General features: G+C 37.2%; 2 protein-coding genes across 2 annotated transcripts in view; both read left to right on the top strand.

Moving 5' to 3' along the window:
- The window catches only part of LOC105826712 (chromosome unknown open reading frame, human C5orf34), a 19,933-nt gene extending 16,580 nt beyond the window's left edge, over positions 1–3,353 (top strand). The window contains exons 9-11 of the mRNA XM_012664728.1: positions 199–297; positions 1,618–1,658; positions 3,160–3,353. Of these exons, the coding sequence (XP_012520182.1) occupies positions 199–297; positions 1,618–1,658; positions 3,160–3,353 (334 nt within the window). The remainder of the gene's footprint in view (positions 1–198; positions 298–1,617; positions 1,659–3,159) is intronic.
- A 2,505-nt stretch (positions 3,354–5,858) lies between these two features.
- Positions 5,859–12,734, top strand: part of LOC105826737 (chromosome unknown open reading frame, human C5orf28) — a 19,226-nt gene continuing 12,350 nt past the window's right edge. The window contains exon 1 of the mRNA XM_012664758.1: positions 5,859–5,886. The gene's annotated coding sequence lies outside the window, so the exon portion shown is untranslated. The remainder of the gene's footprint in view (positions 5,887–12,734) is intronic.

Here is a 12,734-nt window from a genome sequence, read left to right as displayed (position 1 = left end):
AACTCCTGAGCTCAAACAATCCACCCGCCTCGGCCTCCCAGAGAGCTAGGATTACAGGCGTGAGCCACCGTGCCCGGCCAACATTTCTTATCTATCGTTTTTTCCCAAATTGTCTTAATGATTTTTCCATTTTTCGTATACTTTTATAATGTATACAAGTTAATTTTTCAAGTATTTCTTTTAATATGTTCACTCTAGATATGTGACAACAGTCATATCATGGTGCAGAAGGCTGACCCAGACTAGTCCCAGAGAGATGCCTGCACATCCTTCATCTTCTGTTCCTGAAGAAAATTGGTATTTACATTTCTTTTAAACTTAATCTGTGTAGAAGACCAAACTAATACTTAAAAATTAAAGTGTCAAATGGTAAACTGTTAGTCTTTTTTCCCAAAAAATACTTTCTTTGTTTTAGACATTTTTAACTCCTATAATATTTTTTATACCTTAAGCTTGAAAATAATTTATTTCTAATCAGACATCTAATTTATTACATTTCATCATATTTTATCTGAAACCTTGCATTGAAAACTTCACATGAAAATGAGTGGCTCTTTTTATGAGCTAAATTCATTCTGAAAACTTTAGGGAAAATTTTAAAGGGGAGTCTTAAAATTTTAGTAATATTAAAGGAAATAAAATGTTGACTAACATAATAATCTTTCAGAAAAAGCTGATTTTTAAATAATTTTTATCATATTAGTTATCTCCCCCAAATTAATTGGCAAATCAACAAATAAAGCAAGCGTTTTAGTCTTTCTTGTGTGCTTTTCAGTATGCAAGGTACTAGAACTGGGCTTCAAAGGAATATTTTGGGAAAATAAGACATTTTAGGGAAGAAGCAAGGACAGAAGTAAAAAAGATATTTTGGCCTGTGGAAGCAGTAAGAAGATAGTTTTAATGGAGCAGATGCTATCTGTTAGGGTATAGTATGAGTTTTGATGGATAGGAATGGATCTTGTAATAAGTAGATGAGTTCAGACTTGATAGAATTACAAGTTCCTAAATGGAAAAATGATAGGAAGAAAGGTCATTAGGAAGATTAGTATCACTGAGAGTTCTGTATAAATGAGATCTTAATGTATGCACAAAGTACAGAAAAATAAGATCCTTCCTTCTGAGAAAGACAATCTAGGTAGGAATATCAGAAAGTTAAATAATTCAAGAGAAGACATTACAAAGAAGTATGTGATTAAGTAACACAATGCTATAGGAATTCAAGGATAACATCCTTATTCACAGAAGGGATGGGATTCTGGTAGGTTTTTAAAGTTTGAATAAACTGTAGGGAAGAAAGTAGAGTGTATGCCAGGTTAGTACTAAGAAGTAGCAGGAAGGCCTATTACCTTCAAATGGCAATATTTGATTACAAAGTCCTTGATGTGGGGACTTTTATTCACTTGCCTATAAAAGCACTCAATAAATATCAGTTGAGTCAGTTTGATTTGGTGCTAAATAAAGCCATTAATAATATAAAGAAAATTCTTAACTTCTAGGTTCTTCTGTTTAAAATTCTAACCTTTATGAAAAAAAGTCAAGTATGCTTATTTGAAATTTCACAAATATGAAAGAACCAGACATCTAGCATGAACTTACTTTTTTTTTTTTCTTGCACAGGTCTGTTGCTTCTGAACTTGAAAAAATACAGAAGTTTAACTGTATCCTTTAAACAAAATGCATTGTCCTGCCTAATTATTAAATACTTCCTTTCCATTCTAGGCTTAATTCAAGATGGAATACTTTGTGAATATTAATCCATACTTACATATTGCTGAGCTTTGAGTCAGCAAATATTTAAGATTATAATTTAAGATATATCCTGCCTATGGAAGGTACATTATGTTAACATTTATACTTTTCTTTAGGTTTAAGTTGGGCAAGGAACAGTGAAAACTAGGGTTAAGGTCTCCTTTGGGGACTTTTTCATATGACTATATTCTAAATTATAACTGTTTAAGACCATATCTCTGACATCTTTTTCTTACAAAACCTTTTTGTTCTGTACCTGGTTTGTTATTTTTTTTTGTGGTTTTTTTTGTTTCTTTGTTTATTTGTTTTTTGGTAGACAGTCTTGCTCTGTCGCCCTGGCTAGTGTGCAGTGGTGTCATCATAGCTCACTACAACCTCAAACTCCTGGGCTTGGCCAGGCTCAGTGGCTCAGGCCTGTAATCCTAGCACTCTGGGAGGCCAAGGCAGGAGGATCTCTTGAGGTCAGGAGTTTAAGACCAGCCTGAGCAAGAGCGAAACCTTGTCTCTACAAAATATAGAAAAAATTGGCCAGACGTGGTGGCATGGAACTGTAGTCCCAGCTATTCGGGAGGCTGAGGTGGTAGGATCACTTGAGCACAGGAGTTTGAGGTTACAGTGAGCAATGATGACACCACTGCACTCCACCCAGGGCAACAGAGCCAGACTCTGTCTCAAAAAAAAAAACAACAACAACCTCCTGGACTCAAGCAATCCTCCTACCTCAGCCTCCTGAGTAGCTAGGACTACAGGCACGTGGCCCCCAGCTAATTCTTCTATTTTGTTATGGGGTCTCACTCTTGCTCAGGCTGGTCTCGAACTCCTGGGCTCAAGCTCCCACCTCAGCCTCCCAGAGTGCTAGGATTACAGGCGTGATCCACTGCACCTGACCTGTTCTGTACATTCTCACCCCATTCATTTAAATTTGTTTTGTCTTCTGATTTTTCTTTAATCTTATTCAAATAATAAAGTAGTCCTATAAGAGAAGACAGGTTTCTTTTCACTCTAGATCTTTTCAAATTAAAAAATACACCATACAGATTGTTTATAATCCTATCATCCCTACTCTTTTTTTTTAATTCCCATGACATTTCTTCACTTAAAGAAATGTTACTTCTTTTTAATAGATTTTAATTTCTAATAGATTTCGACTTTTATTTCCTCCTTACCACCAAACTTCCACCCAAACACATAATACATACTTTATTTTCCTTCCCTGCTTTACTGTTACTAATTTCCTCATCTATAACGGGTAGACTATGATAAGCTCTGAAGTCCTAACTCTATTATGAATCCAAGAGATCTTACTTCCAATTGAGACATAATATTTTAATATGAAGCACAATTTTTCTGAAAATAAAGATATTTATATAATGAAAATGTGGAAAAAAGCTTCTTAACTAAGTAATTCAGTGCTCCTGGAGAACAGTGGTGTCCTAAACCAGATTTCTAATAAGAAAAATGAACTGTCTTCTGATCATTATAAACCAAGATCTACAGAAACTTTGCTAGAAGAAGTTAATGAAAAGAGAGTATCAGTAGCATTGAAAAAAACTTCTGAAATCCTTCAGGATATTGACTGTCTTCTGTCAAACTCTAAAAAGTGAAAAATAGAATTATTATGTTATTAAATCTTAAGACTGTTGTTTCAAGTGACTGGTATAAAATTACTAGTAAGCCAAGAAATTGTATATATTACTTCTGCACAGCAATTGTATGAGAATTGACATTTAATTTTGGAAGTGTTTTACCTAGTTTGTAAAGTTTTAAAATAAATGTTTGTAATATACTGTATTAATAAAGAACTATTTTGAAATTTTGAACTATTTCATTTAATTCTTAGTTCAGATTTATGAGAAAAAAACAAAGTTATAAAGTTGTTTTTATCTTGCGGAGCATTCACTATTAATCTTCAAGTTTTTTTCTTTTTTTAATATGCAAAATTGTACATTTGGTCATTTGCTATTTAGTCTCTCTAGTCCAAGTATTTTTCAGTAGAACTATAAGAAGAGAACTAGATCTCAAGAAAGCAAACAAAAACTGATCTAAGCAATACTGAAGATAAGAATCAAGCACTTCAGTGAAGACTAGATTTTATCTATACTGTCTCATGAACTGGATACTTTCATTTCTTTTGAATATATGAAAAAATTTATGCTGCAAAGTGTGTGAAATTAAGAGAAATTATCTCACCAGAAGTGGTTTATTACAGCCTTATTTATTAGGAAAGAACAAAACCACACATCTAAAAGACTTCAAGATTACACCAAATACAACCAGAAATATTGTAATTTTCTGATTTCTATAAAAGACCAAGCTCTTTACATAAAAGGGGAACAGCAACAGAGGGAACAAGGAGAAAAAAATGTATAGAAAAAAAGAGTATAGTTGATCAAGAGTGATAATGGTGCATTGAATAGGCACAGTGCCCCTTTTTTATTTTCAGCTCATGTCACACTGGACTCCATCAAATTTCAGGTCTCAGCACAAGTATCATTTCCTCAGAGGGGCCTCCCTGACTACCTGACTAAAGTTAGCCTCTTCCAACTCTGTTACATAACCCTATTTATTTCCTTTTTAGTATTTATTACAATTTGTCCAGCTTGTTTGTAACCTTGTGATCTATATCCTTCACTAGAACTTGAGCTCCATAAAGTCATTCTGTAGCCTACACAGAGCACTCAGCATGTGGTGTATAAATCAAGCAGTGCCCTTAGGCCATAGACTGACTACAGAGTAAAGAACTCTTAACAGTTTTGTTCTGTTTTGGTTTGTAGGAAGCCATCTATGTCTCAATAGCTCCAGAAGGCCTAGATGATGGTAAGACTTGGTACCATGCTGCCATAAGGGTAATGACAAATTGTTATTAAATTATCTGCATTCAGAGAAAATTTGCCCTTAACATGGCTAAAAGCACTCAAACTTGTAAATATATAGTATTTGTTGATATTTGCAATTAGCTTTTAAGTTATACAGGGGTTAAAATGTGTATAATTTCCCCCCTCAGTTGAGTCTCTTCCATTGGCTAAGAACCAACCACGAGTGTAACAGGCAATGAAAAGTTCTATGATTGAGAAATTGTGAGGTTCTCTGAGTGGCCTGGGTTTGCTTCAAATTGAAGATTCCCCTTTTTTTTTTTTTTTGGTCTCTGTCAACTATATAATATAACCTCACTGCTGCCCTTGTTTTCCATCTGACACTTGTTTCGATAAACTGTAGGTAGGAAGGGGAAGAAAGAATCTTCCTCCTTGGGCCTCTTCTTTTGGGCCAGTGCTTCCTAAAGCCAAATGTCAAGCTAGATGTCTCCTTGGTGCAAAGACAGCTGCCCCTTTGCCAGGCAGAGGCGGGATGGGACCTGGCCACAGTCCCAGTAAACGAAACATCTTATGAGTTCGGTTAATTGGGTCAAACTACCCTGCATGCAGTTGCTTTTTCGACTCCTGATATTTAGTAGTCTTAACCAAGTGTTCTAGCCGTGTTACCGCTGTCCACAAGGAAGAGTCGGCCACCAACAGCCGCCCGGATAGTGGCGAAAAATCATCAAAAAATCCCCAAGGGGGCGGCGAAGCGCTACCTAGGCGCTTCATGCCCGTGGGGTCGCGTGATACCTCCGTCTCGTGAAAAACTATCCGTCGCCCACCCTGAAGGATTCACGAAGGGAGTGGGCAATATCTCTACACCTCCGAGGCCCCCGATGGCCCTTGGCTCCCAGCTCCAGCGTCAGGGAGTAAGGCCCGTGCGTCCAACATTCGGTGAGGCCACTTCTCGGTCTGCAGCTTCCTGGCCGCCACTTGGATGTGCCGTGGGGATGCCAGTGGCCCCGTTTGCTGCACGACGCAACTAAGCGGAGAAATGAATCCTCAAGTTTAACAGAAGGAAACTAACCACGCACTTTCTCTTCTCACCCCGAGACCTTTGGGAGGGGAGCTCGAGGTACCTACCCACTCAACCAAAGAGCACTCCAGCCTCACTCGCTTTCCACTCGGAGGGAGACACGTATCCCGGCGTCCTCTCGGCCGACGCTGCGGGCTGGAGCCGCTCTGGCCGGCGCCCGGCGTCTCTATGGTGATGTCCGAGGGAGGAGGACGGAGGCGGGGCCGCTGTTCGCGTCGCTGCTGGCTTCCGCCGTGAGAACCGAGGGTGGGTACGGCTGAACGCTACGAGGGGCGGGAGAGGATGCAGTGGACGTCGCGAAACTGCGTCCTGAGGTGGCCGGCCGGAGGCAGGGACCACCTGAATATGATATCCGGATACTGGAAGGGCAGGACGCGGGAGCCGGAGCGAGGGGGCCGTGGGTGATTTGTGGGCTGGCACTGTTAAGCGGCCCCGAGTCTGCGAGGAACCCTGGCGCCGCCCTCCGGCTTCGCCTTCCCTCTGGAGCCCCTTGATACCCAGGTCTCGCCTAGGCTCCGCGCCCCTGGCGTTTCCCTGGCCCAGGGCAGGGTGCCGAGGGTCATGCCCGAAAAGCCCATTGCCATCCCTAACAAATAAAAGAGCCTTTCGCGCCCCGGATGCCTGGAGGCTTGACTGCTGTAAGTGTGACATGGTCTCTTCCCTGCTGATACCAGCACTTTCTGCCCCCTTGCTTAAAATGACATTTTAAAAATTATTGCATCACACCAGCCTCAGAAAAGGATGTCTTTGGGAATTTGCTGAGACTTGAAACATGTAGAATTCAGAATTGTATGTTTTGCTAGTAATGGTTGTACAGGAACTAAACATTTTTTTTTTTTTTGAGACAGAGTCTTACTGTGTTGTCTGGGCTAGAGTGCCGTGGCGTCATCCTAGCTCACAGCAACCTCAAACTCCTGGGCTCAAGCGATCCTTCTGTCTCAGCCTCCCGAGTAGCTGGGACTACAGGCATGCGCCACCGTGCCTGGCTAATTTTTTGTATATATTTTTAGTTGTCCAATTAATTTCTTTCTATTTTTAATAGAGACAGGGTCTCGCTCTTGCTCAGGCTGGTTTCGAACTCCTGAGCTCAAACAATCCTCCCGCCTCGGCCTCGCAGAGAGCTAGGATTGCAGGCGTGAGCCACCATGCCCGGCCTAAACATTTTTATATACAGAGATCTGCTGGCTATAAAAAGTTTCAGTGAAAGTGAACAAGATTTGTGCTTCCTTTCTTTGCCAGTTAGTTGCATTATATTTGGCATCTACTTTTGGTATTTTACCATTAAAGAAATTAAATATGTTAAGTTTCACAGCAACTACAGTTCAGTGAAAAGGACTTATTGATAAAGCATAATAAAGGCAGTTTGGGGTGTGGGACCGAGCTTTTACCTCAGGTTTTTGTAAATAATTTGTGAGGTTGGTGGCAAAGTAGGAAGGTTGAAGTAATAGATGAAGTTTGCATTGGGAATTTGTCAGCTCTTATTTGTTTTGACAGAAATAATGTCTAAAAGATTATTAGCAAATAATACATGATAGCATATAATTAAAGTAACTATCTAATTATGTGTTTGTGGAGTTAAGGAAAGGGGGAATTACTACTATGTATACCTTGCAGGCCCCATAGTTAATGGCATAGGCTATGATGGGGATGGGTGTGACAGAAAGTGGCTCCTGCAAGTCATAGAAACTTATTATATGGCTGTTACGTCAAAAAAATAATCCCAAATAATATCTTTAGTTTATAGGCTGAGGATTGCTTAGTGCTTACCCCCCGTATTATTATAATGAAATACATAAGAAACACCTTTAAGCACGTTAGATTTTTATACATGACAAGTTTAAAAAAAATTATAATTATAGAAACTTCTCAGCAAAAGTGAGTTTGTAAAATAAACTTGAAGCTTAGGAGTTTAGGAGATTCAGGAGCCCATTTTATTTGTAGGAGGAGGAACAGGAAGTGGAAAAGGAAAGAAAAAGATTTAAGAAGAAAAATGGGTACACTTAGGTGTCCTAGTTAGAGACAATAAATAATAGAGGAAGAATATTTAGTAAATTTCTCTTTCTCATACTCAGAATCTAAGCCAGAGATGTTTAATCTCTGCACCGATAGAGTGAAGTAGATGCCAGAAATGTGTATTTCTGGAACCACAATTATGCCTTTCTCAAAAACAAAAACAGTAGTGTTCTAGATATCTATTGCTGTGTAACAAATTACACCCAAAATTAGAGGCTTAAAACAGTGAACAATTATTATTTTATTCTTTCTGTGAGTCAGGACTTCGGAAGAGGCTTGTTTGGGTGGTTCTGGCCCAGGGTCTCGTGAAGTTGTAGTCCAGATGTTGGTGGGGGCTGCAGGCATCTGAAGGCTTGACTGAGGCTGAAGGATCTGCTTCCTAGTTCACTCGTGAGCTTTTTGTTCCTGTCTCATTAAGCAAGCTGTTTTATGCTTTTCATTTATAAAATCCATTTGTATCACCCCCATTATGTATATGTATTTCTGTTCATCAACCATGATACAGTTATTTGTAAACAATAAGTTTTTCTTTTTCAGACCTTTAAATTTGGATCATCATGTACATAGTTGAAGTAATCTTTTGATTTTTCATTTTGCTCATAACACTTATTAGCTACCCAATCCTTTTAGAATCTAAATTCATCATGTAGGCTGGTCTGATGGTAGTGGGTTATCAGAACTTACTAACATTAGTGTCACTAAAGTTGGTATTCAACTCCCCACTGCTAAAAAAAATAAAATAAAATAAAATAAATTCATCATGTAAAATGAAAGGTTAGTAACATTTAAATATATATTGTAATTATAAACATTGCTTCATGAGTGAAAGAAGATGTAAGATGTCACTAGTAGCAGTGGCTTACTCGTGAAATCATGAAATTTACTATTAAGTAGATTTTTGTCTGCCTTCTGGAATGAGATTTGAAAATAAATTTGTAATTAAATGCACGTATAAACAGAGTTTGAGTGGCAGCAGAGCTTTTGTGTTAGGTCCCTGTGTAGTCTGTGCCCAGCCTAGGTTCTTCTCATACTCATCCATCTGGGTGGCCTTCTTTCTCCTTAGGGCTAACTCACAGGCCACAGCTTACTAAAGGAGGGGAATAGTGCTGCTGTTGGTGCTGCTGCCACCATGCCTTTCTGGCTTGGCCACTAATTCAAGCTTTCTGTGCCCCAGTTTCCATCCAGCTAAGTGGTTAATGGCATTTATTTTTGGTTCAAAAGGATAGTTTATAAACTTTAAAGTTATATACACTAAGCCTGTAAACACATTGATTTCTTTATCCATTCAAGTGTTGAATGTTTATTTTCTAAAGTAGAGGCAATGATTCATAATTTGTGACATTATAAATCCTGTGGTTTATAGAAAGGATTTATGACCTTGTAATGGAGGTATCTCTTGCATTCTTTGCATTTTGATCATATCTCTTAGTTGAAAGTATCTGGAAATGATTATTTCCTCATCCTGGAGGAGTCTGGAGAAAGTAACCCAACCTTAGTGCTTTAGAGAACAATTTTCATTATTGCAAATGACCAAGAATTTGATGATTGTTGTAGACTCCATTGTCATTAACAAAGTAGTTCTCTGCAAAGTAAGTATTCATCACATAAGGTATCTACATAAGTTTATTTCATGTGAAGATGCAGAAATCTTTCATATAGACTTTTATGTGTCAACCAATATTAATATATAACTATGAACAAATTATACTACAAATTTGACTTATGAGATTAATGCTAATTAATGTTACGTATTTTAATGTCTTTATTGAGATATATAGTGTCATAAATATGTTTCTACATTTTTTAAATTACACTTTTAAGAGATTGACTTTAGCATCATGGTTTGAGTTGTTTAATTGCTTCTGGCTTTAACTTTTCAAAGCAGCTTTATTGGTTTTATGGCCATAATAGTAAGACAGTGAAAATTTTTAGAAAATCAAAAAGGAAAAAAAGGAATGATCACATTTGTAAGCCTACCACTGAGAGATAAGCCAAATGAATAGCCCCCCAGATTTTTAATGTGTCTGTGTTTTTTTAAACAAAAATATAATATTTTACATATTTTAATAGGCTGCCTTTTAAAATTTAATATCTATTGAGCATCTTTCTATGTCAGTAAATATGGGAATAAGTATTTTTTAATGGCTGTATAATGTGTGGAATTTATTTCACTAGTCCCGTTAATGGACATATATATTATTTTTAATTCTTTCTTTAAATAATGTCATGCTGAACATTCATGTGTAGCTCTTTGTATTTATCTAATTATTTTATTACTTTCTTAGAATTGGAAATGATGAGTCAAAAGTGTTTGCTTACTTTTTTATGATTTTTGGTACATAGTCAAATTGTCCACTAGAAAATTTATACCAATTGATACTCTTGCTGATAATCTTTGAGAATGTCATTTCTCTACTGCTACTAACAGAGTATTAGTAATCTTTTGTATGTTACAGTGAAATCTCATTTTAATTTGAATTCAATTGATTACTAATAAAGTTAAAATCTTTTCAAAAATTTTTTGACCATTTGTATTTCTTCCTTTTCCAAATTGTCTTTTCATATACATTGCCCACGTTATTATTGGGATACTTATTTTTTTATCATTAGTTTTAAGAGCCTGTAATGAATCAGAGCTACTAATGTTTCTCTGTAATAAATATTCCAAATTTCTTCTTTTATTTTTCTTTAACTTTGCTATGCAAAAGCTTTACATTTTTATGAAATTTTTAAAGATAATTTTGAACTCCTCTAGTTAGCTGAACTATGTAGAATTCTGTTTATAAATTCGTCTAAATATCCTAAATTTGATAACCAAACTGATTACAAAAGTTATCTAACCATGAAAATTTCCCAGGCAACTAGTCAACCAAACTGATTCCCTTTTCTTAATTTAACCAGAGAAATGGTCTATATTGTAAAACCTTAATCCATGTGGATGTGACATTTTAAAATCTAAAGTTGTTTATATAAAACTGCATTATACAGACTGAAAGTCAATGATCCAATCTCTAGGTATCATCTGATGATTGACTTTCTCCAGTAATATTTAGTAATTATAGCCTTTTCCAATCTACTGATTACCAATGTGGACTGGTTGTTTCCTGTTCTGTATAGTATATTTGGGAGATCCTCTTCTAATGCATCTTGAAGGAAGATACAGCCCATCTTCTCTTATATAGATGCTTCTTGACTTATCATGGGGTTACATCTGGATAAATGCATTGTAAGTTGAAAATATTGTAATTTGAAAATGCATTTAATACCCCAGTGGGTCCATCATAAAGTTGAAAAATTGTAAATTAAACCATCGTAAGTCGGGACCATCTGTATATGCTGGAAAGCGCACATACTATAATATCTTTTCCAACCTTGCAGCAAGGGTGTGAGCACATGACCTAGACTCATCTTGCCCCACTTGGAATTTTGCATTAAGAGCAAGGAAACAAATACTGCGAAGAATCTTTTATGACAGAAGCAGACAGGGCAGTACTGGCAGCAATGCCAGTGGTAATGTCTGGTGACAGGAGTTTGGGCAGTGCAAGGTATGGCAGGGAGGGCTTTGCCAGACCAGTTGTCTGGTGTCATTTTGACTGAGGTTCTTGAGGGATAGTTTTAAAACCTGGCTCTTGAAACCTGGCAAGTCTGTACTTTCCCAGTATCCTTTTCATAAATTTGGTTTTTTGGTTATATAGAGTGTTTTTGCTGAATGTTTCTCTTCCGTGCATTTAAGAACCCTAACTGATAACAGGATCTGGGTTAAATAATACATCATTCCTCTACCAATTTGGAGTTATGCACACATTATTCCCCCTCCCCTCACCGTTCACATACTTGGTTTGGTTCTGGACTTAATATTCACCTTTCAGTACTCACATTACTCTGCTTTATTCAAAAGTTCATTAACATTTATTCTTTAAAATGAAATTTAGAATCATTTTGTGAAGCTCTGAAAGAAAATTCCTTTGTGATTTTGATTAGAATTGCATTAAATTTATAGTTTAATTTAAAGAGACCAACACCATCAATGTTGTCTTCTTATGCAATAAAATGGTCTGACTTGTGTATCAGTTAGGTTCCATCAAAGAAGCAGAACTACTTTGTGTGCTAAAGATTAAGGGATTTATTACAGAGGTTAAATCTTATGGAATTGTGGGGGCTGGTAAAGCAGTCTGTGCAGGCTGTTGCCTTTGAGTCTATTGTTAAGCCTGAAATTTCTGCAGATCAGCTAGACTGGCAAGCAGGGATGGTGGATGTGGATGAGAGCAAGGACAAACTGAAATCTCTAGGGACAATGTGGAACCTGCATTTGCCTCTCACCAACTCCAGTTTTGATGCTGTGGGTGACCTGCAAGAGAGGCTGACACTTTTGACTTTAGAACTGCACATGCAGACCTAGGATTTGGAGAAGTTGAAAGAAGATCTGATGGGAGCTATAGGAACTACAAATCTAGCTGCTTCCCCATGCCAACAAGATGAGCTAACAGATCAGCAACAGTGCATGCGAGCTCCACAGTGTGCCCTGCACTGACCTTCAGAGTGTAAAAATTTTGGCTGCTGCTTCATTTCTGACTTCTAAATCTCATGCAAAAAGTCTCCTATAGCCAACACTAGCCAGAACTATATAAGGAAGGGAATTCTGGGAAATTGAGTCCAACTTAGCTGAATTGACATAGTATAAACCCATCAGAGTTCCAGTTAATTGATCTTTTTCATTCTTTAATAAAGTTTTATAGTTTTCTTCATATACATTTCCTGTTTAGTTTATTCCTCTTTCTCTTTTGAGTTGTTACTGTTGTGAATGCTCATTTTCCCATCTTTTTTCCTTATGATTATTGCTGGCATATTGAAAAATTATTTTAGTACTTGTATAGAATTAACTACATTTCTCAACTTAAATCCGAACAGTTTTCTAGTGATTCTCTTGGCTAGCCAGTCATTTAACCTGCAAACTAATGTGATTATCTTTTCTTCCTGATAATATAATGATATGTTCTCTTCCCTCTCTCCCACCCTCTTTCTTTCTTTTCCTCATTGTATTGATTAAAACTGCCAGAACAATGTTACAACAGTTATACTGT

The sequence above is a fragment of the Propithecus coquereli genome, unplaced genomic scaffold (genome assembly GCF_000956105.1).
Source record: "Propithecus coquereli isolate 6110/MARCELLA unplaced genomic scaffold, Pcoq_1.0 Scaffold91, whole genome shotgun sequence".
NCBI classification, from domain to species: Eukaryota; Metazoa; Chordata; class Mammalia; order Primates; family Indriidae; genus Propithecus; species Propithecus coquereli.
The sequence above is the reverse complement of the archived record's forward strand: the minus strand, read 5'-3'. Positions and strand labels throughout refer to the sequence as shown.